We start from the raw sequence: 27,826 nt of genomic DNA, 5'->3' as shown, positions 1-27,826 counted from the left end.
TATGTATGCACAGTACAAAAACACAGCACAAAATGTGTTGTCTCCCCTGCCCTAAAAGCTGGAGAAAATACAACAGAGCTTGAAATAATCTGATTGGGGTTGGTTTGACAGCTGAAGTGCAAAACTGTTGCTTAATAAGCAGCAAGAATGCTCACTATACATGAACTGCACTGCAATTCTTTGTGTCAGTTCCTCTGGAGTTTGCAGGCCCTTCAGGGATGAAGGCTCTTTAACAGTCTTTTTCACACAGATGTGGCAGTAACACTACTCTAAAAATATCACTCTGATGGGAAAAATGCCTTACAATCTCTTACAAATGGAGAAAAAACTGTTAAAAAAGAGAACAGTGTAGCTGGAAATTTATCCTAGGTGATACTTCAGCACAAGTGGTAATGGTTTTAGCTGCTGGGGGATCACATTGCACATATGCCAAAAGCCCTAAGGCATTTTAGACTCACGTATTGATAATCTGCACTTCTCAGTTTCGGATGTATTTTTGAGGGAGTGCTTTTGGCAGTCCTCACTGTGTATGTTTCCTGGACTTTCCCCTCCATTTCAGGAGTAAGCACACACAAAACCTTACAGGCACTGTTTGCCTTGCAGCAGGACATGGCCTCCTGCACGAGGGATCTGCCTTCTGCTCCTCTGAAAACCACTCAAGTTAAAAGTGCAGAGTGTTTGGTGACTTAGGAAAATACTGTCTGTGCTAAGTGATCTGCAGGCTGGGAGAACAGACACAACTGGAAAAATGGAAGGGTGAAATGAGAATCTATCTGGCAAAGTAGCTGGAATCACAGTGAGTGAACGAGGAACCAGACAACAATGAAAGACAGGCCAACAAAACCAATCTTTCTGGGAACAGGCAAAAACCCAGGGCTCACTGAAGCATGAAGCAAACTCTAGTTGCAGAATCAACCTCTAGTCATGCCTGCAAAGGGCTCAAACTTGCAACCTTTCCAACAATATGGAAATTGTATTCAAGAACATACTATTGAAAGAAAAAAGAGAAAGAAAAAAAGAAAAGCTCACGTAATTCCAGCCTCTGTGTTACCTGATCAGCATCCACAAACAGGATTTTATCAACAGCTAACGGGAAGAGCACATCTAGGAAGAGGATCTTGTAGCCCCAGATGATCCGCTGTTTCTCGGTCTGCTGGTGGAGCCAGCGTGGCCATTTGTACTGCACCAGCTCATACTGGAAATTATACTTCTTGGCCATGTATGGGATGAACTCCTGCAGAGGGAGGGGAAAAAAGCAGCTTATCTCAATTCTTTGTTCCTCTGCAGGAAAAGGAAAGTGCATTACAAGAGACAGACCTCAGTCTAAGGCACAGAGCCCTAGAAAATGAAATGCCACAAAGGAAATTAGTTTCATTGTTACTTCACACAGAGCCCCAAACCAGCTCAAATTGTAAAGTCAACTAAATAAAGACAACTAAATATTTTGACATTTTTCCCCAAACAATTCCTTATGAGCTATTTTATAGTGATTCATAGCTCAGTTTAAAAGAATGCATTACCCAAATCATAAAATTTCACAGATGGGAGATGACACATTTAGGGGTGTACAAAGCAATGTAAGTGGGAATAATAACATGAGAGAAAAGAATTGGGAGAAAGTTTTTACTAGAACAACTCAGCCCACTGTCACATCAGTTGACATTCCCATCTGTGAGGCTTCCTCTGATGCTGGGCGAGTGCTGGTTTAGTCAAGGGATGCTGGTACACCACAGCCACTACCAGGGAGGGAGAAGCAGCTTATTTCATCTTTTCCCCACCACCAAATAAATTTTTAATTAGCAACAAACCTTGAATGTAGGTGATAAGTAGTTCTTCAGAAACCAGAACTTTAAAGGAGTCTTAGTATGTTTCAGCACAGACAACATCATTATGCTATGATGAGAGAGAAAGAATAAAGCAGTTAAAGAACAACTGCCACCACTAGGGATGCACTGTGTAACAATTACAAATGGCTGTTTTATATGATTAAACCCTCTGCAATTATGTGTCAGGTAACTGATCTTCACACTCAGAGAAAAAGTGGGTAGTTTCAGTTTACCATAAATGGCTTAATTTTACCTACAAAATCTTTGTTTTAACTAGTCAAAGAATACACAGCCTGTTGGCTTTCAAAATCCTTTGAGAACAGGAGTTTGTATTCTTTTCTAAACCAACTATGACTTATTCTACAACGTCTTAACAATACATTAGTGATACTACAGTGAGAAAATTTTGGACAGCAACATTCCATCTATTAAACTAAGTCTATTCAGAACACATCAATGTTATGGAGACAAAAGTTCCATAATACAGTAGATGCAATGCCTCGTGGACTCCTGAACTGCTGAAAAAGTGGGAGGTTATACTCTTGCAAATGGTAACTTTTTCCCCTGTGCAGAGCAGGGCACATTGCCATGTTGGATTATACATTCCAAACTAACCGTAGGAATCTCTCATAGAGGTGTCCTGAAGCCACAGAGAATATATTGAGTACATCATCTTTATCCTGTTTCACGTCTTCATTCTTTTGTCCTCCTGTGAATCCCCTGAAAGGACAAATATGGTGCTATGAAGGATAAGGTAACAAGGGGCAGCTCCATGGGAAAGGCTGCAACAGACTGTAAATGGCTGCAGTGTTGGTTTAATACAGCAGGGCTGTGGGGTTTGTTATTGTCCCCCCACTAGCCAGGGCACCCTCCCCAGGGCAGAGTGCTGCACACACATGCATGGAAGTCCCAACAGCTCACAGAACACCTCTTCAATTGAGAGGTCTGGCTGAGGTGCAGCTCCTGGAGAGGAACAATGTTTTCAGGCTCCCAAGTAGCAGTGGGGGGTTAAGGAAAGGTAAACAGGTGCAAAGCAGGAGCCCAAACCTCTAGAAACAGTGGGGTCCTGTGAATGATAGCCCTAAATTCAAGCAGTCTTAATAGATACATGTGGAATATCACAGCCCTAATGGTATCAAATAGTTTTCCAGTATCAAGTGACTTGCAGGTTATAATTGAATTAGTTTTACCACTTGAGAGATTCCCAGAATCCAGATTCATTCTCGCTGGTGCCATCGCTTAGTAGATCTTCATTCATCATATCTAGTTTCTTCTGAACCTGTAACGCGTAACATTGTTGGAGTGAGTGGAACCACATATTGAGCAAACAGCTATGGAGTGTTCATCTGACACTGGTTCTGTTTGTACCTGTTTGAATTACATCTCATGAGCTGACAGGTAACCTAAGCTGTCTGGGAAAACAGCTCAGTAATGAACTGTCATTTTCCAAATTGACTCCAAAGCTGCCTTCAGACTTAAAAGGCATGTTAGTCTGGGTGGTTAAAATGCTTTTCTAAGAGGTGTCTGGTGAGCAATCTTGATGATGGAGACTGGCAAAGAAAAGCCCTTCAAAGAAGCCAACACTCACACCCCATCTCCCAGCCCCTCCAAAAACATCAACACACCACCACCTCCAGCACTCTCTAAGAGGAATTATTGGCCACCGAGACTCCAAAGCAGATACACAGACAAGGCAGTGAATCAGGAGAACATCCCAGAATTACTCCAGCATAAGCAAATGCTGTCAGGGAGTGTGAACTGACTGTGTTACAGCCATCACTTATCCATCAGTTGTCCTCATTAAACTTCTCAGCTATGTCATTACCCGTCAGGCAACACTAAGAGACATGAGGTTAGTAATTTACTGTTTTTTCTTTTTTAAATGTATTGTCACCTACCTCTGTACCAGACTAATAGAAAATGTATTGCCAGGTGAGTATAATTTATCTGTACCAGAGAACATACTGGCTCAATAGATGCACTGAATGTTTATTACTAGACATCTATAGGACATAGAAAACTGCTTTGTTCTGAAGTCACAAGTACAACTGAGTCAGTAAAATGTGAGTATAATTGTTTCTTATGGATGTACAAAGAGGAACAGCACTGAAATGTCATACTCTCCTGTGCCAAAAGCCCGACCAAGACTACAGCTAATGCCCTCTGTTACTGACACTGAGATGGGAGCTTCGTGCAGACTGCCTCAAGTGTAGCCTTGCAGGAAGGGAGCAGCAGGCCTTAAACAAAGCTTCTTCCTCACTGCTGCTCAGACAGCCTTTCTGAAGAGCAGCTCTAGATTTAAACTCACCTTCACTTTAATAATTTTGCTCTTGAAGTTGTTGAGAACGACAATAACGTCACTGGCTTCAGGTGGAGAGTCTGTGCCATCATGGCTGAAAATACAGTAAAATACTCACTTTCACTGCAAAGCACCGACACATTCTTTGTTTCTTCTGCACATTTTTCTACATGCATTAAGCCTTAGCACTGTAAACCATGTTTGAGATGTGACGAAGTAACAGATACATGTATTTAAACACACTTACTGGGTTTTTTTTAATTAATTTCATCACACATAGCTTATGTTCAGTATGAAATGTAATTTGCTGTTTCATTTGCTGTTCAGGTCACTACACTCCCTTCGGCAAGGGAACTGTTAGATCCACATATTAGAATGCTTACCTACTTCAGAGGTTTCACAAGAAAGAGATGAAACTATTTCTTATACTGTCCTACCTGTAGATCCTGTAAATATCTTCAGATCTGCCCTTTCTCAGTCTTAGAGTCCATGCACCAGGATTGGCTTTTAGCTGGAAGTAGCCCTGTAAAGCAAAAAGAATATTTTCCAAGCTTCCAGGAAATACAAATGCAGAAAACCAAGTTTAAGTCATGTATTCTGACCCACTGTTTATATGTGAGAAGTTATACACAAGCCAGTGGATTAACAGAACTGTAAGTCTTTAAAACCCAGAGAACAGCTGAAAACCCCAGAAATTCCATTCAAAAATTGCTGTGTTTTCCCTAAGTGATAGCAGTATGCAGAGGTCTAGCATTATTTGCTAGATGAAAGAAAGTCTTCAGAGTGTCCTGATGGGAACAGTGCAATCCCAAAGTCATTTTCTGCAGAAGTTCGTGAAGCAGCAAGGCAATTTCAAAACACTAGATGGTAGCTACACAGCAGTGCACAACAAAATCTAGAGGAATTTTTAAGATCTACAGACTGATCTTTCACCTACAGCAGGAAGTAGTAAGAGAATGTATACAAGATATCTCTTCTATAGACCTTTAAAAATTACAATGTGAAATTCAACTTATTGTATTCACATCTTGTTGAACCTTCAGGTTCCACATCTGAATATTTTCTTCTGTGATTTAGGTTAGCTACACCTATAGAACACACAAATATCTGTAGGGATGTTTCAGTGTCCCACCCAGTTCTGTTCTGTGGCCCCAAAGTCTGCAGTGCCATATGTGAGCTAGTCTGCTTTAAAACAAATTTTTAAGAAGTTAATTAAAGGGCATGTTCCTGGTCCCTTCATGCCCCTGTACAGTACAGACACTGAGCTGAGGCACAGAACTCCCAGCACTGTATCCTGTGGTACAGACACTTGGTTTCACTAATTAGGAAAAGGACACCTCTGAGCCTTTAAGCTTTCCTCCCTGACATATCTGTGATCAGATAGTGCCTGTGTAAGATAAGGGACATCTGCCTTTCTACAGTAAGAAATACATCACTCCAGGATATAGTCCAGCACAAAAGACATGGACAAATAAAAAAATTAATGTAAGAGTTTTAAAATAAATGTTTAGCATCAGTGAATATATTTTTTCTTTTTTTAAAATACATTTAAAGATATTAAAAAACCAAAACAAAACACAAGAAGCAATTTACTCCAGTGTTTCACTAACATTACACGTCAGTAAAACATTCCAGTGGCCAACTTCCTTTGCCATAATTTCAGTACATTAGCTCTCTCATGGCCTAGTGTGGACACTGAGAAGAGACTGATCCCTTACAAAGGCAGCTGCAGGGAATGATCACACACTTGGATTTCCAGCAGCTTTTCTCAATTAAAATAAGCAATTCCCATTCTTTCATACTTCCTTCATTTTCTAGAATGTCAACTATTCTTGCTGACTCTCTCCAGCTGTTCCACAGATCTCCTGAAGAAGTGTGTCCCAAAACAAGCCAGCCATCCACCTGAGGCTCACAGTAGCAGAGTGCAGGGTGTAAGGAGTACCCTGTCTTGGAAATAACTGTCTGACCTTCGTTGCAAAGAGGCTGCTTCACAATATTGGCAGCATTTTAAGATATTCCAGCAGACCCTCCCAAGCCAGCTGAAGGAGCACAGCTTGAAAAAGGTGAGAGACAGGACATAGACTGTGAGGTTTCAGACATCAGTGTTAGGAATCATGTGGTTCTGAAGTATTTGCAAGCAGCTGTGGAGTGCAAGTAGCACCACATATCCACAGCCCACATGCCAGAGAACACTCAGGTTTATGCAGGTGGCTGTGCTGGCTGGAGCTGAACACTCACCAGGTTGGCCATAACAATGGTATCGACGATGACAGGGCTGGTGGAAGTCCCCAGGGTAAACTGCAGTCCCCGAGGTGGCTGCCCAGTAGTAATGTCATAGCAGTGTCCTTCCAGCAGCAGATACTCCAGTTCATACTCTGCAGCTACAACACTCTCCACCTGGAAGGAAAAGATACTGCTGACTGCAGCACTAGCTCTAAGCTGCCAATCTTCAGCGATTCAGTTACTCTTGAAAATAGCCATAGCAATTAAATAACACTTCATTTTACCAAAGTAATTTTATAATTAAACAAATATCTAGAAATGCTGGAAGAACATATCTCCTTCAAACTTCACACAAGTACTGTTACGAGTGTCCCCGACCAAAAAAATTTGAACCTCAACTGGTAAGAAAAGGGAAGGACTGCTGTTGTATTCTACAATTATTTTTTTTAACATTAACTGGAGAATGCAGCCTGGCATCTCATAAAAAGTATATGATAGGCTGCAGAACTTTGACTGCAAATCTGTTTAAAGCTAGTCTCCTCTAACATTTACATCTGAAACAGACACTTTCTTTCACTCTGTTACTTTCACAGTGTGTTTAGGGTACTGTCAGAAACACCAAATTCCTTTTGTCGACACTGAACAAAAGTGCCAAGGAAAGAAAGAAACACCAAATTCCTTTTGTCGACACCGAACAAAAGTGCCAAGCAAAGAAAAGGACAAAACCCTGCAACTCAAAACATCCTGGGTCCCTACCAGGCTAAATTCAGAGGTAGCCTGAGGACACTACATCAGCAAAATACTAGTCTCATCTCACAAAGCATCTTCTCATTGCTCATCCAAAATGACAGTTTAATTGCTACAGCACCACAGCTGCATATTAGGAACTGGAAACGGTGCACCTGCAGAAGTAAAGCTGCTGTTTATCTGGAGGCTCAGGATGTTGCTTTGAATGCCTGAAGCACTTAATCCCCACCTCTCTTAGGCTTCCAATTAATCTAAGGGGGCAGCATGGGAATCAGAGGCTTGAAATGTATAGTATGAGTGGTTCCTTTATGGCTTTACAGGTAGGGATGAAAAGCAAAAGAATTCCTAAACCCAAATATACCAAACCATACAACACCAACCCCCAACTTCCAAGATTTCTGACTAACTAGTACAGGATTAACAATATCAGTCTATACCACAATACTGCACCATATTGCCAAACAATATCAGAGATGCAAAAGGAAGAGGATGTTAACAGTAAAGGTTCAGTGAGAAAGCAACCCATGTCTGAAATAACAGCCCTTTGCAGAGGCCTGTTTATAAGGAGCTTGACTATCTTCTTATACATGCAGCTGCTGAGTTTCTGTGCTGCAGGGGTCACCTGTGCAGCTGGGGCTGCTGAGGCCTGTGCTGGCAGGCACAGCCCAGGGCTGGCTGCTTTTGGAGCCTGAACTTCCCTCTCACCTCCAGAGCTGACTGCTCCAAGTCAGGGTTAAGGCATATCAACAGGGAAGTTAGTCCTGCCCATGCCATGCAGAATACCAGAGGACTTCAGCCCCAGAGCTAGCAGTCTGGCATCTTTTGTATGTGCTAGATAATGCATACAAAATTACTGGGTGTAATCTGTATCTGCAGTTCTTCAAGGCCAGATAAATAATGGCCTATATCAAAGGAAAAGACTATTTGACTCCCTCACTTAACATTTATTAGTTAACATCGCAGTCTGAAACCCCAAATTTTCTACCTTCTACACATGGATTTTCTGACTTTTAATATGTGTTGTTAGAGCCCATCATAACATGTCAGTGTAATGCATTTTGCAGCCACTTACTAGCCAATGATTTCTACATCTTCTGAAGACTATTAAAGCTAGCAGATAACAGCAAGATGTTAATAATTAGCACTGAATTATCCATCCCATTAAAGATCAATGAGAACCATCAACTTGTACATATATGGATTCTTTTTTTGGTTTCATTGGCCTTTTTCTGCTAAACAGAAGCCTCTTAGATTTTTCTTTCCTCCTTAATATCCCTATGTATATGGGGCAGCACTGCCCAGATCCATAGTCTAATAGTCTAATTCAAGCAGCAGTCAGTCAACCCCTGAACCTACAGCAACTGGGTGGGTTTCTGCTGCCTGGTTTTACAGTTTTATTGATACTGCTTGTCCTTCTGTGGGCCCCAGCAGTGTTTGCCAGTAACAAAAGCTGTGAAAATGAACAGGTGGCTAGAACCAGCTTAGTGGCTTCTCAGAGCAAGGGAAAACATGCAGAATTTATTTACTGGAATGGGACTCAGATTTTACTTCAGAATTTCTAAAAAGAGGTTTAAGAAATAATAAACTTACTTTAAGTTGTGACATTAGCTGTAAAGAGCTCTAATCTGAATCTTTCAGATAATACATTTAATAAGTTATTTAATGACCAACAAGGAGTTTCTTTGTGTCTAGCTCAGGACACACTGAGATCTTATATACACACACTGAAAGCACTTGTAGGGTCAGCTTCAAGCCTACAGTACACTTCTGAACCTCTGTTTCAGGCATCCATAAGTAACTGAGACAGCAATCTTGCAGTCAGGGAGCTCAGATTTCCCTGCATCCCTCCCAGAAAACATTTAGGGGTCTGCAAACATAAATGGTGTTAATATCCACAGTTCTGTGTTTATTAGCATTTTAAAATTCTACATTTTTTCCCACTACAAAAATAAGCCCTGGAAAAGCAACACCATTTAAATGGAGCATTTACATGCTGATTTCTCTTACCTCCTCTAAGTAAATATTGTCAAGGTCATATGGGGTTCTGACAGACTCCACCATCCAGCTCTCAGGAGTGTTTAGGTTCAGAGTGAACAGTGGAGACTGGGGCATATCCAGAAACTTGGCAATTGGTCCTGGAGCAAAGTTATTTTCTGCTGTGAAAGAAATCTCTGGCTCCAGAACATAGCGATAAAAGCTGAAAGTTCAGAAAGAAAATGTCAGAATGTCTTTTGGCCAAACTCTGCTAAAATTTTGCTCTCATTGAACTTGCTGACAGCATTGGCTTTCCCAGACCTCCAATGTCTCCAAGGTTTTGTGCAACGCAACACAGGTCATGTTGGCCTTAGAACAGGTTAGAATTTTCATCTTGATGGACCAAACAAGAATGTGCAAGACTCAACCATTACGATTAGTAAGTTATTTAACTTCTGTTATATATACATAAAGGTATATACTTGTAAAAAGAGCAGAATTGCCTCATGCTGTCCACAAATTCCCAGATCCCCTGAGAGAAATGATGCTATTACATAAATGAGCTGAAAGCAGTTATTGAGACTTCCTACAGGACATTTGACAATGCCTGTGCCTGCACATTCCAATGGGTTTCTCCTTCTCTAACTCTGGCCGTGGTACTGCTTACCTTTTCAGTGGCATGTCAGAAAGTTTGGACTGGCAGTTCATAAACACTCTCAGGTTCATATTTATCAATTGGTTCAAAACCTAAAGTAATGAGAAAGAGACATCTTAATATGCAGACTAGGAGAGCTGACCACTGCTTTTATAGACAGGAGCTCAGTGAAGAATTCCTGCTCATCCTCGATCCTCTCTTCCCATCACTGGCTTTACCATACCTACCTTTTACCTGGTGGTTTGAAGAAGAACAGTTACCTGCTCCTCGCATTTCAGGTATTCTTTTTGGCATGCTCAGACTTTGTTCTGTAAGAACAGTCACTGCAAACCAAACTGCTAAAATGGTGAAACTAAATGCTCGCTAGGCAGTACCTGAGCATGATCTTGTTAGTGTGTAGTAGAACTTAATTAGTTTTTCCACTAATAAATGTATTGCCCAACTCTGATGCACTATTAGAAGGCCATTGGTCACCAGCCAGTCAAGAAGGAAGCCAAAATATTCCAAAATTGCAGAACTGAATTGCCCTGAAATGCATTAAAGCACTGCCTACGTACCAAAAGTAACGGAGCAAGTCTTTGAGCATCTCTGGTCACAGGATCAACAATAGCCACAACATCAAAGTATGTTTCCCCCTCTTTTGGTCTCAGTTTAACCGCACTGAACAGAAGAAAATACAATTTTGAAGTATCAAACATATGGATAAACATAGGAAAAACATTATCCATCTCATTCTGCAGTCAAATTTATTTCTAAATGTCCTGCACCTTCTGAAACTACATAGAGAAAAAAAAAATGTACATAGAGATAGGTAAACAAATAAAATTAATTCCTGGAGTCTCACTGTGCTGTGGAAAATATTTGGAACTTTCCTATTGCTACTTGGATTTGTTTTAATTAAATGCACCATAAACTAATGGGAAAGTTAAAAGCCATGGAAAAGCACATTTTTCAGCAATGGCAGCAATCCTGTACCTGTATCGCTCTTCAAAAAAGTGATATTCAATCCGTGCCTCTCCTTTTGGCTGAGCAGAAAGAAGAGCATCCACTTTCATTACCAAGTCACTTGCCCTGAAAAGAAGGAACAAAAAATGGTTTGCAGATACTCAGAAAATGCCTGTACTTAACCATATTTCTGCCAGTCAGAAGCAAAAGAGAAGGCAGATTGAATTCAGATACACAGACACTCTTACTACCTCTCTACACAAGCTCTGAGGAATTAACCATGTGTAAAGATTAATACACTGGTAATTTAAACAGGTTGCAGACTTATTACTGAGGGCACCAACAAGGTTTAACTCCAATAAACAGAACAGCTGCTATTTTAGGGGTCAACCATGCTACAGGCACTGCATTCCTGAACTTCACCAAGCTCAGACCTGTAAGCCATTCAGATCAAACCCTTGTTTCACAATGGCCTTCCCATTTTACACTGCAGCTCTGAGAACAAAAAGTAATCCTGTACGTGGAGAAACTTTTGAGAGAGAATTACTTCTGACAACTTTTCCTTATTTCCATGATTTTTCAGTCTAGTATTTTAAGAATGTATTCCATCTTGAAAATCTAAAACCTCTTGAATTTCAAAGAAAATTATTTGTACATCATACCTTTGCCAAGAAACAATACTGTAAGCTAAAGGTCATTCAGATTTTCATTAGTCAACTAAGTCTCATATTTATAGTGACAGCTGTTCAAATTGTTCACATCAAACCCACAAGCCTGGTGAAATCTGCCAAGCTCTACAGCGTTTTCCAGTGAAACAGATAATTTCAAAAGCATTTGAAAACCTCTGGAAGTATTAAAGCAAAAAAAAAACAAACCCCAAACCCCCCCCCAAAAACCCCTAAACTCACTGCTCTGTCCAAAACCAGCCTACAGTCAAACTATACCCAACATAGCAATGGATGCAAAATTTTGCAATGCTGTTAAAACCTGTTCTCCTGAGATTCAGAATCACACAAGATTTCTGCAGAACAGACTTCATGCTTAACGTAAGTGACCAGCCTCTAACAGCTGAGCAGCACCACAGAAAACTGTGACGCTAAATACGGGAGAGACTGTCTTCATAACTCTGAGCACCAACACACAAACACACACACCTAAGGACCCTGCTCTCCTGAACATCAAGATTACTTTGTTTTGATTAGTTCACCTCTATGTTTTGTGCAATAATTATCTAGAACTATGATTTCCCTTTTCTTATCTCTGCCTCTTTACCTATGGTTTCTCTCTAAAAAATTGAAAGCAGTTTACAAGATTCCATAGTACTGACAGAGAAATGTATCTGTAAAATAGTTTTTATATTGATAGGTAAAGCAGCACTTAACTGAACTACCAAGAGATTCAGAAAGTGTATTCCAGCATCTCATTTCCTTCCCTTCCTCATGCTTTTAAATCAGTACCATAGTAAGCTCACCTGTGAGTTATGAAACCCTGACATATTGGAGGCACCTGGTTTGGAACAGTGTGTCAGGTAAAATTTAGCTAGGGGAGAAGCTCAGAAGTAGACTGAAGGCCTTAGGATTAATAAGAAGTTAGGCTTCTCTGCCATTCAGAGGAGAAGAAAGCAGTTTCAACACTAAGTGCAGTAATGTACAGCAGTTTATACCTTTCAAAACCCATCACACAGCAGCAAAGAACTCTTCTCTGCATACAGACTGCATGGCTGTTAGCAAAGCTGCTGCCAGCCAGAGCCAACCAAACCCTGAATGGAACTTCATCTAGGTGAACACAGCAGTGAGTTTAGGCCCTGTACAAGGCATCACCACCCTCGGGATTTTTTTAGTTCACCTGCATCCCTTCCCACCCCCAGTCCACATAACCAGTTCCTGAGCTCGTCAGGGGACACAGCAGGCTCTTGCTGCTCTGATCCAGGCACTAGCCCAGCAAGGACTAACATGCCTACTGTTTCATGTTCACATGGATGGTTCCACAGTAAATTCCTGCAGACTCAGGCACTTTCCCAGTTTCCTGCTGCTTGTCAGTGAGGCTCCAGCCAACACAATTCCTCCAACTTCCAGTAGAAGGCAATGGACCAGTCATGGCAAGTTGGCACTAGATACAGATAATGCCTTAAGAATGATGAGCTCTGAGTACAGTAGTCATGGCAAGTTGGCACTAGATACAGATGATGCCTTAAAAATGATGAGCTCTGAGTACAGTAATGCAGTAAGGGTGTTAGTGCTCTCAGAACTGCTTCCTGACTTGGGAGGTTACAGTTACAGCTCTGCACCTCCAGGAGAGGGTCAACTCCAAAAGAGTCACTAAAGCACTTTAAACTCAGTAATTTACACCTTTTTCTTTTTTCACTTGCCCCTCTGAAGAGTTGAGCCTTGACATGTTTGTTTATAGCCCCCATCCAGAGTGTACTTGACAACAGCTTTCTCCAGGCTGCAGAAAGTCACAGCATCAGAGTCCCAACACCTTTTTGTAAGCCTCTTCACGTTTACTTACAGATCTTCTTCAAATCCCAGCTGCTGAATCTGAGATTTGATTTTCTGTCCTGATGTCTTCAGTATGATATTTTCAAGGAGATGAAAATCATCCTGATTGAACAACTCTCCATCCTCTAATGGGCCAATAATCTAACAAAAAAAAAGCAGAATCAGCATTATTAGGTAAATGCTACACTGCAACAAAATTCAAAGAGATATTAAATACATATTCCAGCTCAGTCTCAGTGGGAATCAACTGTTTAGGCTGGTATTAATGTGTATGGCAGCAGAGTTTAACAGGTAAATCTAGCTATTTAGAGTCAGGCACATTAAATTATACATGCAGTACTACATCTGGAAGGGGCAACAGAACACCAGGCCAATTCCAGTAGTCCAGGAAGACTCCAGCAAATCTCCCTCCTCTAGCCTTCAGAAGCTTAAAAGCTACCTCGATAACTTGCTATTTTGCAAAAAAGAAATAGAATAGCACAACTCATCACTCAAGATTTTTAACCTGTTAAAGTATACAGTAACAACTTGGACCTGCATGGTCTTTTTCCTAACTAGGATGCAGATGACAAAAGAAAACCCAATGCTGTACACAGTTTGGTTTAATTATTTGCAGTGAAATACTCTTGTTACATCATTTACCTAATCTAAGATAAACTATCATAAAAAGAGCTGGTAGAAGAGTCCAAGGAACCCTGATCAGGGCCAGATACAGCAGGATTTTGCCCAGTGAACTGAAGCAGTACAATCTTTCAAATTTAACAGCCCTTTCTGCCCCTGGACTCAACTCACTGCCAACATGAAACCAACTCTGTTATTGAGTTTGTACCAAACACCAGCAACTAACCACACACAGTACAAAGAAAATGTCACACAGGTCTGAATAAATTCAACTGTAGTTCTTTCTAGCCACAGCTAGACCAGTTCTTCCATTGGTCTTAAGTGATTCTTGTCTAACCTTTTTAGACCTACTTTGAGAAATGTTAGGGTTTTTTTCTCAGCTTGTAAAAAAATATTACTCTCTTAATCCATGGATTAATCCACCCATGGGATGGAAGTAGTGGCTGCCCCAACCCTGGCGGTGCTCAAGGCCAGGCTGGATGAGGCCTTGAGCAACCTGGTGTAGTGGGGAGGTGTCCCTGCCCAGGGCAGAGGGTTGGGACTAGATGACCTGTAAGGTCCATTCCAACCCCTAAAATTCTATGATTCAATGATCTGGTAGAAGTTCTAAAGACTGCTGAGACCCAAAAGAGGCTGAGACTCGCATATCTGATCCCCAGACTCTGCTGCTCAAGATCTGCTTCCTTCCCACATGTGGAATATATCTCTTTTCCTGTCTGCTGATTGATCTCACCCGTCCATTGCTGATCACAGCCCTCTGCCCCTTCTTCAGCTTTAGAACATCTCTGCAATATATTGCATGGGACAGAATAAAATCCATCTGGGGAGATTCAAAGGCTTCTTTGAAAATATTGGTATCCATACCCTGAAAGAAAAGAATACTTGACATTGAAATACGAAGAAACATATATCTCTGCATACATTCAAGAACATTTTCCTGTGTTGCTAAAATTGATCCACGGGCCCCTTTTTCTTTGTGATCTTAAACCTAGTTCTTGCCTAACACATTGCCTAAAACATTATCCCAACTTCTGCTGTGAGGAGACACAGCTACTCAGACCAGTTCTTCCACTGTTCTTAAGTGATTCTTGTCTAACTTTCTTAGACCTACTTTGTGAAATGTTTTTCTCAGCTTTTTAAAAAAATATTCCTCTCCTAAGCCCACAAGAAACACCTAACTCACTTAAAGACATCCCTGAATCTGTGTTGCTTTCACCTTTCCACTGCTACATACCTTTGATGGATATAAGGATTTACTTTATATTTCCATGGGCTGTTAGAATTAGGTAAGTTTACCTTATGGAGATTTAAAAAACCCAAACAGCAACCCAACAGTGTTACTGTCCATTGCTACTGTACCTTCCACAAATGAATATACTACACTAAGGATGAATTAGAGGACCCAGAGAAGTTCCCTCCCTTCACAAGTGCCAACAGACATGCTTACCCCAACAGCAAACTCCAAGATGTCAGCCCCTGCCTCCAGTGCCTTTGCAGTTTCTTCTTTTGCCATCTTGGTGATGAAGTTCTTGGCATTATTGGATGTTTGTGTCTGCAGAGCTGCCCATATGGCTTTAGCAACAACTGTGTTCTGGCTGTTGGGATCTTCACTAGGATTATTAATCATGCTGATTCGAACATTATTGCTGGATTTCTGTGTTTAACAAAAAAACATTGGGAAAGAAACACATTTCAAGTGTGTTTTAAATAAGAATACATCTGTTATAATAAACACTACAGCACAAGCTTTGCATTTCTTAACCAGAAAATCAGATTCCAATGTGGGTAAATAACGGCACAAGGTCAAAATGATGAACTTACTTAACATCAAGTATTTAGCTTATGTATAGCCACCACTGTCACAGTAATCTTCTGGATAATACTGTGCTACATAAAAGATCTAGGACCATGGCCACCTCTCAGAGTCTGGCAAATCAGTGATTTAGCAGCAAGCTCTATATTTTTATGATGCAGTTATCCTCACAGAACAAATGAGATAGAGCAGAGAGCAGTGCTTATGTTCATCAAAACAGCTATCTTAAATTTAGAACCACGGGCTTTAGAGCACATCTTTACTGCATTAGCATAGTGCCAAGAGGGGATTCTGTCCTAATACAAGATCAGCCATGTTCCAGCCCCTACAAAAAAGAAATTATAGACCCTGCAGGGAGAACCATTCTCCTCTGGTCATACCACAGCAAGAAGCATAACCTCTGTTTTTCAAGCCTCTACCAAGTCCTTTCTTAGCACTGCTAGCACATTCCAATGAAAACATTACCCACCTGATGTTTAATGGCATCATACAACAATTGTCTCCCTGAAGGTTTATCAAAATCACCAACAATCCAAAAAGTAACTGGTCTAACAAAGGAATCATCTGCAAGTATATAAAAGAAAAAACAAAAAAGGAAAAGGTAGGAGAAATTTGAGGGTGAAGGGAAGGAAAGCTTCAGTTTTTCCTCATTTAGAGGTAAACTATGATGCACATGCAAAGACTTCAAAAAAAGTAAAATTCTACAGGGAAGTTAAGTGATGAAGCTAAGTGATGAAGCCTGGCAAGACAAGAATAATAGTGCTGGTATATTAGTTTTCATTAGGTCATTCAGGAAACCCCCGTGGGACAGCATGCATCACTCTTCCTATGCTGGATTCTTTTAGCATTTTTGCTTGTTTGCTACCATTTTCACTACAAATTATAAAGGAACCTACAAATAACTTGCAGATTCCAACTAGAGTGCAGATATAGCAGTTCTTTGTAGTGAAGCTGTTAGTTTACAAAATCAGTGTTCTAAACAGGAAAGTGCTGGAGCAAACATGCATTTCAACAGCTTGCTTCATGCCCTGCTGGATCTAAAGCCAGGGTTATAAAGGAAACAAAGTTCCCAGAACAACATAGGAAATGCCAAAGCATGAATTACCATAGATCTCCTTGGAAGACATTCCTGGTCAAAAAGCAGAAAGAAAAGGGGGAAAGGAGAGAGACATTAATAATTTGATAGTAACCCCAATGTGTATCTAGAAGCTGCAGCACTGTACTGAGCATAACTGAATCACTACAGTTCAAATCCAACAAGCAACAAGTTTGTGCTAACCTTACTAGAAAAAACTTTGTGTTTTTCTTCCCCTCAAACAGACAATGCTTTATTTCCATGGTACAGCACAAATTATTCCTATTGCACGGTGATGGCATCATTCTGAAGACATTTGCAAACATGCCATGTCACTGTGCCTTGGATGTTGACACTTTGTTATCTTCCCACTTTAAAAACCAGCATAGCAGTGTTATTCAGTGCTGGTGCTGAGCCAGCAATTTTAGAAAAGAAATGTGCTACTTAATCAGATACCAGTTATTAAATATCTTCAGTGAAAGAAGAGGCAATGACCCAAAAATGTCAAGCCATGGAATTGAAAATTAATGCACACTTTCAAATGAGCACACCAAGGTGCGGGTTTAATTAATGCTCTACAAAGGGAAAACAAGAAACTTGTTCAGATTCAAGTGACTGAGTATGAACCAAGGGCAAACACAAGACAGAAAGAGCAATGGGAATGCAGCAGGTAGTGCACACAGGTGGCAATGGCTGGAAATAGTACTGGGGAACCCTGGGAGCATCTAGTAAAGATGACAGACAGGAACAAGAAGAATTGGTTCAAATGACAGCAGCTTATTTCTGATACTTTACTGAAATGGATACAGGAAGGACCTGGTGATGCCTGACTAAGCCTGACTAGGTTCTGTATTATGTCTGTGCATGCAGTTCCTACATTGAGAAGTACTACTGAGTTTTGACACTAACTGGAGACTTGATGCCTAACTGACCATGCTGCCATGGGGAAAGTAGTACATGTACTAGAGCAATAAAAACAGCAACAACAACATTATGTGCTGTCTTATGTAATGGCAGTAACAATTTTCTTCTGAATTCATGTAACTTTCACTAATTTTGAATAAGGAGACAGAGCTAGAATCCCTTTTTTATTTTTTTTAACATTGTCACTGCAGGATCAGAGCTTACACTGCACTTCTGGTGGTCACTTGCAGTACAGCAGGAGCAGGTTGGATGGGACTTCATTATGCAGTAAAAGGCTGGGCTGGGTGTAAAGAGGGGAACATTTTTGTTACATGCACATCTCACGTCTTATAAAACAATCTTTCTTTTTAACACTTCGATTGCGTTGTTACCCACAGGCCTGACCAAGGCTCAGTGCACGTGTTGAGAACTGCATATACACTTGGAAACACACATAAGATCAGATTTGGGTTCAGAATCTGCTGCAGATGTTACCTTTCTTTGTTAAGTAGGTCATGCTGTTTGCAACAGCAGCTGTCTTATCTTTAGACTCCAACGTGGTAAATCGAGCAAAGTCATCCACAAAAAAGTTATCTGAGGAAGAGAACAAGTATTAGATGCCAAAGCAACTATTCCATGTAAAATGAAAGAAAAAACACTACTATAACCAGAACATTAAGAACACATCTCATTTTGCTCCTTGTGATGCTGTTTTTTATGTCTCATCTCCACTGTTAATATACAGGCTGAGAAATACATTTTGTTGTCTCAGAAGTTACATTAATAACTACATTGCATATTCCATTGGCAGAAGTCAGTTGAAGGAACTGTCCAAGTCTCACTAGCATACATTTAAAAATCCACTGCGTTACTATTTTTCAAGCAACTCAAAAAAGGCAGTTGAACTGTCATTATAATGCAGTCTCTGCATTGTGTTCATACATTTAGCCATGGAATGTTCTGCTAAATCTGAAGTAATTTCAGAGATAACTGTCAACCCCTGCTCCTAAAAAGGTCAGAACTAAGGAACAAGCTGCTGCTTTCTGCATTATATGACTGCTCTTGACTTTTGCCAGCACTACTAATTTCTCAGTTTCATGAGTCATATTCCCCTAAAGGCTTGTATAAAATCAAAACAAATTTCTGTTTTGAAAATCTGTAGACATTAAAGTTGCTGATGCACATAACATCTCCCCCACACCAGGGCTGGAACATCACTTGGGGTGCTGTTAATGCTTTGCCACTAGAGCTTTCCATTGGGACAGTAAAAGTCTGACTCAGACACTTCAGGTTTAATGCAATTAAAAGCATCCCTTACTCATTCCTGTCAGATCCAGGTACTCTCTGTCAGATGTTAGGATTCTGGAGTTAATTCTTGGAACAACATTAGGCTGGTTCATGATGTACTCAACCACATCTTGGTCATTAGACAGTTCACCCTGAAGGAAAGAGGAAAGAAGCAATATCTGTTACCCCACATACATATTTGTAGATAACTTTAAAAAAAATCCAGCAGCAAGGATGCAAATTAAGTGTATTATGTATTCACAGACTTGGGAATCAGTTTTTCCAAATCTAGTTTCTCTCTAAAGCCACAGCTGAACTCAGCACCTTACCAGGTACACAGCTCGCTGGAAGATGCTTGTGGTTTCCAGGATTTTGTGCATTGTCACAGTTTCCAGGTCATCAGGATCCAGCTGATCTCTTTGAAAAGGCATTCCATTGAACAGCACCACAGGGAGAGGGCCCACACCCGTCTGCTCATAGTAACCTCTTGCTGCCTAGAGACAGGAAAAGCAGCTTTACCACGCCAGCCCATTGCCATCATGGTTCCTAATGAGCCATGCAACATCTCCAAGTCTATTCTAAACACACCAAAAGATCCTTACAGCTTTTGTATGGTACAGGGAATGTTAATTTTACACAGTGCATTAGATACTTTCTGTACCTTACAGGCATGAGACATCCTTGACTTTCAGGGTTTCAAAGCAAGAAAGTTACTTCGCAATACAGAATTGCAAAATACTCCAGTAAGTTCATATTGCAAATTAATCCCAATGAGCATTTTCTGGTAATAGCAAAAAATGCACACAGGAAATCTGACTTTGCCTGTGGAAGCAAACGCAGAGCAAGCAATGATAGCTGAGACTGAACACAGGGCAGAGAATTTTCCTACTTTTTTTTTAAGAATCTGCTTCTTAAACCCTTGAGGAAACATTGCTTGTGGAGCACAGGGTTATTATGTCAAGGCAAATTTCCCCATTTCATGTAACCACTGCAAAACTCACTGTCATTGACACTGTGTTACAGACAGAAGTTAATCAGGTGAGGGTTTCCAAGACTTGTTAAGGAAACAATTATCACAAAGCTCAGCTCCCATGGAAGAGCACTCAGCGTTGGTCTGTGTCCTTTAAATGGAGATAAGCTCTTTCTAAAGGCTTCCTTCCTTCCTTATCCCAAGTTTTAAGCCCTGGCTGTGCTGATTGGTGCCAGGTACACCAGTAACTCCAGAACAGCCTCTCAAGCATTCTGGAGGAAAGCACTTTGCACATATTAGGAGTTTCTGGGGGGCTTTTGTTTGAGTTTGCTTTAGTGTCTAGTATGTAAGCTGAAAAGGCCTCTCCTGTCATACAAAAATGTCTGTCTGTCTTTAATGGGTTTTGATTTCTTCAAAATACTTTTCCCTTCGCCTTCCTATATTAGAAGACAGAAAGTATGTGAGCACATGAGCCTGTTTCTGCAACCCTGACTGCCTTCCTTACATTATAGGTGTAGGCAGCAACACCTGTATTACAGAGCTGTCATAGACAGTATTTTCAATCTTTCTTCTAGAAATTTAACAAAAATAGAAACAATCCCCTAGAGAACCTCAAATAAAATCTGCTTCATCTCACATTTAAGTGATCCTGTAGTGATTTGCTCTCCCAATTTTCTCCAATCAGAAAAGTATCAACCTTGAAAATAACTTTAGGAATTACTTGTAGAAGATTATTGAACACCTTCTACAGGAAAGGCATTCTGAATTCATCATGACAGCTGCATCTCACACAGTATTCAGACACCAGTACAGAAACCCCACACCAATCCTTCCCAAACATTAAGCCTCTTGGTTTTCTTATGAACCATTCCCTCACCTTGGTCTTCTTCCAGCAATTTTAAACTCTACAAGTCTGCATTCCAGAACTAAAGCATGACTTAGGAGTCACAAGAAAGTTATCTTGGTACTATACCTACAGGTTTTTAGAAATATATATTGCATTATATGTATTATGTATAATATATAAAGCTTGTGCTGAACGTAAATACTTAGTGAAGTATTAGTAGAAGTCATACAATGTGCTAACCAAATAGTGACCTAATGTATAATATATAAAGCTTGTGCTGAATGTAAATACTTTGTGAAGTATTAGTAGAAGTCATGCAATGTGCTAACAAAATAGTGACCTGGTTGATCAGAAAACTGGATCAAGAAATTGTATGTAACTATATTTTCAAAGTGGTGTTGAAGCAAAAAAAGTGGGGAAATGGTTCTGTTTCATGAATTCTTACCTTTCTGTTTTGATCATAGGCAGAATCAATTCCCAGAATGCTGTTGACTTCCACATAAGGATACTCTTTCTCAAGAACACTAACCACATGCTCTACTTTCAGCTGATCTCCTGTTTTCACTTTGTTATATATCTAAAAGGGGAACATAAACACAAGTTTACAGCTGCAACTGTAAAGTCTGTAACCTTATCAAGGGTAACCTGTCACCTGCATTACAGTAGTAAGGCATAAACAGACCGGGTACAAAACATATATATTCATGTTTATTAGCTGCAACAACAGCTCCTAAGCACTTGTAGCCATGGTAATTATCTTGCTATACCTCACAGTCATCCCAGTGAGACTGGAAGGAGGTAAATATAATGTATTTCTTTAAATAACTTGCACCTTTAATTAGAAAAGGAAATTTAGGGGAAAAAAGCCTCACGTAAAGCACATCCAAGGAGCTACCCTTCCCTTCAGAACATGGGACATGCTTATAAACAGACAACAGACCTCTTATGTGAAGTAGGTAACTTTCCCTCCTGAAGGCACAAGGTTTTACTTTGACTTACATACACACCCCCAAAACAGAATAAAAAGTCATTGTCTTAAGTCATCAGCAATTGAAGCTCATGGTATGCCCCAGCTTGTTGATCTGTACAACAGTGTCAAACCACACATGAAATGCATTTACTAGCACCTGTGTTACCCTCTGATGCGGCAGAAGTATGTAGCTGGAACCATTCAACACAAATTATAATACTGAAGGGTTGCAGCAGTTCAGAACTCAAAGAATGAGCAAAGGGACAAGATCAGAAAAACATGCAAAAGTGGTGTCACATTCACATCTAGTCTGACTTGTTAAAGTTAAGTCAGAAGCACTTTACAAAGAAACATGTATTGTGAGGCACCAATATGTGGAGATACTCTCAACATTAACCAAGCCAAAGAACAACTCCATCCATTATCTACATATTAGCACATTAACATAACCTTACATACATGGAAAATATGAAAACATTAATTTCCCTTTTATATTGATACTTACAGACATGACAGTCTGAAAAGCATAATTATTGTCCATTTCCTGTGCCACATAATTGTATGTCCTAAGGAGGGCAACACCAGGGTCCTGAAGTCCATCAACATCTTCTGAGTCATTAACCACAAAGACTAGTCCTATCCTGCAATGACACGAACTCCAGGTCATCAATCTATTACACTAACAAAGAATCAACTCTATACAACTGCCAGCTATGACCATCACCTTCGACAATGGCTTTTCTGGAACAGGCTGGAAAGATTTTGAGCAGAGCAGCCAGCAATCGAACTTAGGACATACACCGAGTCCATCAGAGCCTTACTTTTAAATCTCTCTCTCATCCAAAAGTACTTGCTTTTAAATTTCTTTTGGACTATTAAAGAAACTGAACTATTTTGCTAGTAGCAAAAGTTATATTTTATATATACATATATATATACATATATATATGTCCAATAGAAGGTATGTAAGTTTTCTACAGTGTCACAGCAATGACCATTTTACAATTCCAAAAGTCACAAAAATAAAACCAATGTAAAAAAACCCCAAATACTAAACCAACGCAATTACCTCAGTGGGATGTGGTTACTGAAGAACATCTCTGCCACATTCAGTAATTCTGCTGTGGTCTCATGAGTAGGATCTACTATCAGCACCTGCATGCAAACAGCAAGTGAAAAGTCTCCGTTCCCATACTGAATCAAGAAGGGGGTTTGGGTTAGAGATCACTTTATTCAGGTCTCAGTGCAGAATTACCATCAGTCCTACTTTATACACTGCTAGGGAGATGAGGCTCACTAAACAGTTTCTTCTCAAGTCTGTATGTCCATTATCTCCAGTCCCAGTCCAACCCGCTCCTTTAACCAGAAGAGAACAGACTCCTTACATACTTGATACCTTTCCTTCAGTATACCCTGGCATAGGCTTCTGCCTCTGTCTGCACACAGATCCACCCACTCCAATGTGACTGGAGACAAGCATTTGTCAAGACTGAGCAATGCCTGCTCTGCTCAGTGCCCTGGAGAGCAAACACTCCTAAGATACTGCCTAAGCAAGCACAACCCAGACAAATGGGCCATTCAGAATGCAATTGGGGCCCTTCACTCACACCAAGTGCTGTCTTTTCATTTAATAATTTATATGTTCTATTGTGTTTCTATTTCTAAGTGTAGTGAGACACTGGCACACGTTGCCCAGGGAAGTGGTGGCTGCCCCAACCCTGGCAGTGTTCACAGCCAGGTTGGCTAAAGCCTTGAGCAACCTGCTCTGGTGGGAGGTGTCCCTGCCCAGGGCAGGGGTTGGGGTTGGATGATCTCTAAGGTCCATTCCAGCCCCTTAACATTCTACGATTCTATATTAAAAGTACTGAACTCCAGAGAAAAAGGTAATGCATTAATGCTTCCAGAGCTTTAGGTGCTTCAAGCCCTTATTTGCCCCTCATCAGAGTTTTTTTTTCTATAGGGTCACTCTACTACCAGACAAGAGTTGCAGTGCAGAATTTATAAACTCTTTATTATATCTAACTCTAATTTACCTAGAGACTAAAAAGCTTTCCAGGACTAAACTGAAGGCTGTTGATCATGTTTGCAAGTCTTGGTGCACAAATGCTTTCTAACTGAAACAACTGAATTGGTCTCAACCCTGTTAAGAAGATAATGATTAACAAATTTGAGGGATTTCATTAAGCAGCTTCAGGTATTATCACAAAGCTGAATGCACCAAATTCTCACTGGACAGGTGATAGATTTTTCCATAGATGAAGGAATTTGTGGCATCATGCCAGAGGATCATACTCAGTACTCTCTGAATCTCAGCCCTAACTTACTACTACAAGTAGAACAAAACCTTTCAGCAAAGCAGCTTATCTCAAGATATTTGAGTGACAGGGCACTCAGCATATGTGAGAGATGAATTGCAAAAGGTAATGTCCCTGCTCTTGACAAAACAAAATGCATGTTTCATCTCTAGTCAGATCACTACTTACAAGATTATGGAAGTTTTTCCTGATTTGTCTGATCACTCCTGGAAACGTGGGACGCAGCAGCTCCTGCACACTAGAGGGCCAGGAATTATACCGACTGTCAACTTCCAGGTTGTTGATCCACTAAGAACAAATAAAGGCATTGAAATGATGGCCAGTCCTCCTGATTGAGCCTGAGACTGCAATATATTTTCAAATCAGATACTATACTGAGAATTGCAAAAATAAAAAGTCAAGCTTTTTTAAAGAAGCTAATTATATCTATGACTTTACTTTCCTTTTTTTTCTTCACTGCAGTTTCAAGGCTGAGATAGTGAGGTAAGAACAGAAGTTCCACAACAGCTCAGAATGCTCTGCCCAGCACCAAACCAGCATTTCCTATCTAAGACCATACACACCGAGATCGCAGAGCTCCGGATGTCCACAGCATAGTCAGAATCTGAGGGCTGAATGTTCAGCTTCAACACATTGTGCAGGGAGAGCCCCTCAATTCCTAAGCTGTGCAGCCCTTCCATCACACGAGCTTCGTTCCGGAGCACATCAATCAGGCTGCAAGGAAAACAGAAAAAATGGTGTTCAGTTTTAAAGCCACAGCAAGGAACTTCCTCTTATCCTAAGGGTTCACAGATGAGAGGTATAAGCAAGTCTGCCATGTTGTATCCTGAACAGGGATTACTCTGAAAAATAAACCATTCCTACCTAAATACGTCCTGAGTGTCTAAATCAATGAGCAGTCCATTGATGAACAGGGCAGAATCTCCTGGTTGCAATCCTAACGTTCCTTTGAAATACTGAAAGAGAGTAGGAGGCCATTAGAATGCTCTGCACAGAAAATATTATCAGAAAGTCTGATGTGTCAAATTGCAATTTTACCTCTCTTATAGCATTACAAAGTGCACTGCGTTACTTCCCAGCTGTAGACTGTGCTGACTTTGTGCACATATCCATACCAGAGGATAAAACAACTGAAGCCATTTTGTGCATAGGTACATAAACCAGAATTCTGTTTCTTTCTTCCTACATGACTCGGTAGTACATTGGAATGTCCCTGAGAAGACTGTTTAAACATACTCAGATAAAATAATTAGAATGCTTGAGAGAAGTAATTAATTTTTCTTTCAGCTGACAGTCCACAAAGCAGATGGACCAATATCATCCAGTTCCCTGTCTTAGCCCTGTAACATGCAATTCTGGGCAGAAATTAAAAGATTCCCAGAGAAAAGCTGAGTACATGTGGTGTTAAATTGCATCTTTCTGTGGATAACTACATAAATTAAACAATATGTAAGCGTGTACTTACTGCACTTCACATTTCTCCTAATACCAAGTGAGACTGAAGTGTGTGAACAGAGCAGCATAGATCATACAGCAAAAGCTGCTGTTTGGCTTTGTTTTGATTATTATCTTAAACTTTTATTTTGCACTCTATCCAGACTGCACTACCCGGTGTATTTTAATTGCACAAAATTCCCAAGTGGCTGTTGTTTTTTTCAGTGCTTTGCTAATGCCAAGTACACAGAGCTGCCAAAACACTTCTGCAAACACCAGAGCCTACTCAGTGACCTCCAGAGACCCCTCATAAGGGAGGTTTGACGATTGCTTCAAAGCACATGTAGACTTAGCTGACAAATTTTATTCCTTCGCTAGTTTCACTCTAAAAGCACCCACACTGGAATCATCTCCTTCACATAGCATGAATCTTTCTAAGCCATGGCAGGTTTTGAATTTATTCTGTGAGTTCCCTATGAACTGAATACAGATATCCAAACACCATCTCAAACTGGGTAATGAGAACGAAATTTCTTCTGCATCCTTAAATCTGTAGGAAGATGCTTAATATATCTGCTTTCCAAGCAACAGCTTTCTAGCAAGACCAGTATTTTCATATTTGAGCAAACTAAATTATGTTCTTAATCCATGTTTGAAAATCTACCACTTTTTCACTTCCCAGATACATACTACAAAGCTATGTGTGAAAATACTGGTTCATTATCTTGAGCAACATGTAAACTTGTAAACAGAATTATTATTGTCAAAACTTGAATTCCTCATAAGACCTAAGTTCAAAGGCACTATGTTACTTTCTGAAAGCATTACCTTTTGGTTCTCTTCAATTTCAGCTCTGAGTTCCAAAGAAACAACTGTTTTTGTTATGGCTCTACAAGAATAAGAACATCAAGCTGTGAATCATCTTTCTGTTTATCTATTGGATAGACTAGGTATCTACTTATGTCACGTTATGTACCTTACATATTAACATAATTAGCCTCCTAGTATAAAGATTGCAATCAGAAGCACTTGTACTTCGTTAGACCATTGAACAGTAGGATGCAGCACTTTTTCTTACACCGTATAATTCAGCAGAACAAAAATGTTAACAACATGCCAACTCTCAGTGTCTAATTTCACATCAACCATAATACAAGTGGGCAGCTGCCAGTAAGGTAGAAGTGGAGGCTGGCAGCAGAAATAGGGGGATTTCACTCCTCAGGGTTCCCATTCCTTTCTTGACTGGATTTACGGTTCGTATAATCATAGAATGAACAAGTACAGCCCACAGATCTGACTGGAAACACAGTGGGAGTGCAGTGCCTGCCTTAAGAGGCTCTAAATAGCACTTTAACGTCAGTCACTGGGAAATAAGACCATAACTCAGCTTCTTTTCCTCTCAGGTTTATCTCCACCTACTCAGAAAGGAGGAACTCCTGTAATATCATCTCCACAACCCAGATCACGGATTGCTAGGCTGGCTGGGCAGGCCAGATTATGACTGAATTTTTTGAAATTGAGTATGCTAAAGGCAGTCATTGACAGAGTGCAAAAACCAGTGGAATTGCACATCAGCCTCTGACATGAGGCTGACTGGGCTGTTTGGCAAAGTGGGTCCCAGCAGAAGAGTGAGATCCTGTGAACAGATAAACATTAAGGCCACCAAACAAAAAACCTAGCCCATAAATCCTTGAGGACTTGATGCAATAGGCTCAGAAGCATTTCAAACAAAATGGCATGGGTAATTCTGGCAAATTATCCACCAGTTCACATCAGCTACCATCCAAGAGAAACACTGCTGGATCCTCTTTGTAAGTGTGGGCTGAAGAACTCTGCATAAACATTTCCCAGTGTTTGCTTCCAGCTAAATGGAAACTCAGACATTAACCCAACCAATGCTGCCTGCCTCAGGTCCTGCCCAGAAAAAAAGTGAGCATGAAAACTTCCTAGAGCTTGTAACTGAAGTTACCTGGCCTTTGTAGGGAAGTTCTGGCTGAGGTCTTTCATGACCATCAGAGCATCCACAGGGGGAGCCGTCAAAATGCGAGCAGCGGTTTGGAAACTCAAATCTAGAATGAAAAAATAGAAGTCAAAACCAAACACAAGGGAATGCAAAGGCATCTTAACTTTAGCTTTCAACTTCTTTGCTTGCTACCTAAAAAAATTCTTCTTCTATCTGCACCTATAGACACTTTTATAGATCCTCTTCTTTGTATTCAACTTCTACCTGTTGCCTGGAAATAAGTAACCCTTCCAAACTGAACTAGTGTGTCCTGCCACAGGCTGCTTCTCTCAGTCCAGACCCGTACTCCTGTTCTCTGGCTGAGGTGGGAGGAGCTGCCTTTCTGCTGGGTGCAGGTAATCCCGTGGCTACAACACACGTTCAGCCTTGAGAATTACTCTATTTGAGAGGATGAAAAGCCT

The 27,826-nt window shown here is 40.5% G+C and overlaps 1 protein-coding gene across 1 annotated transcript in view; it reads right to left on the bottom strand.

Annotated features, from left to right (window-relative positions):
• UGGT1 (UDP-glucose glycoprotein glucosyltransferase 1) overlaps positions 1–27,826 on the bottom strand; it is a 38,402-nt gene that overhangs the window by 3,048 nt on the left and 7,528 nt on the right. Inside the window, exons 9-35 of the mRNA XM_009070763.1 lie at positions 27,372–27,471; positions 26,231–26,291; positions 24,833–24,924; positions 24,532–24,682; positions 24,137–24,256; positions 22,723–22,808; positions 22,159–22,294; positions 21,129–21,260; positions 19,196–19,360; positions 18,898–19,018; positions 18,075–18,173; positions 16,707–16,730; positions 16,071–16,165; positions 15,236–15,442; positions 14,522–14,653; positions 13,178–13,308; positions 10,700–10,795; positions 10,282–10,384; positions 9,737–9,816; positions 9,103–9,292; positions 6,364–6,522; positions 4,563–4,648; positions 4,135–4,219; positions 3,017–3,105; positions 2,442–2,546; positions 1,809–1,893; positions 1,052–1,234 (exon numbers count right to left, since the gene is read on the bottom strand). Coding sequence (XP_009069011.1) covers positions 1,052–1,234; positions 1,809–1,893; positions 2,442–2,546; positions 3,017–3,105; positions 4,135–4,219; positions 4,563–4,648; positions 6,364–6,522; positions 9,103–9,292; positions 9,737–9,816; positions 10,282–10,384; positions 10,700–10,795; positions 13,178–13,308; positions 14,522–14,653; positions 15,236–15,442; positions 16,071–16,165; positions 16,707–16,730; positions 18,075–18,173; positions 18,898–19,018; positions 19,196–19,360; positions 21,129–21,260; positions 22,159–22,294; positions 22,723–22,808; positions 24,137–24,256; positions 24,532–24,682; positions 24,833–24,924; positions 26,231–26,291; positions 27,372–27,471 — 3,113 coding nt within the window. The remainder of the gene's footprint in view (positions 1–1,051; positions 1,235–1,808; positions 1,894–2,441; positions 2,547–3,016; positions 3,106–4,134; positions 4,220–4,562; positions 4,649–6,363; positions 6,523–9,102; positions 9,293–9,736; positions 9,817–10,281; positions 10,385–10,699; positions 10,796–13,177; positions 13,309–14,521; positions 14,654–15,235; positions 15,443–16,070; positions 16,166–16,706; positions 16,731–18,074; positions 18,174–18,897; positions 19,019–19,195; positions 19,361–21,128; positions 21,261–22,158; positions 22,295–22,722; positions 22,809–24,136; positions 24,257–24,531; positions 24,683–24,832; positions 24,925–26,230; positions 26,292–27,371; positions 27,472–27,826) is intronic.

Source organism: Acanthisitta chloris, unplaced genomic scaffold, assembly GCF_000695815.1.
Source record: "Acanthisitta chloris isolate BGI_N310 unplaced genomic scaffold, ASM69581v1 scaffold2910, whole genome shotgun sequence".
In the NCBI taxonomy this organism is placed as follows: domain Eukaryota; kingdom Metazoa; phylum Chordata; class Aves; order Passeriformes; family Acanthisittidae; genus Acanthisitta; species Acanthisitta chloris.
Note: the sequence above shows the minus strand (reverse complement) of the source record. Positions and strands in the feature narration are given on the sequence as shown.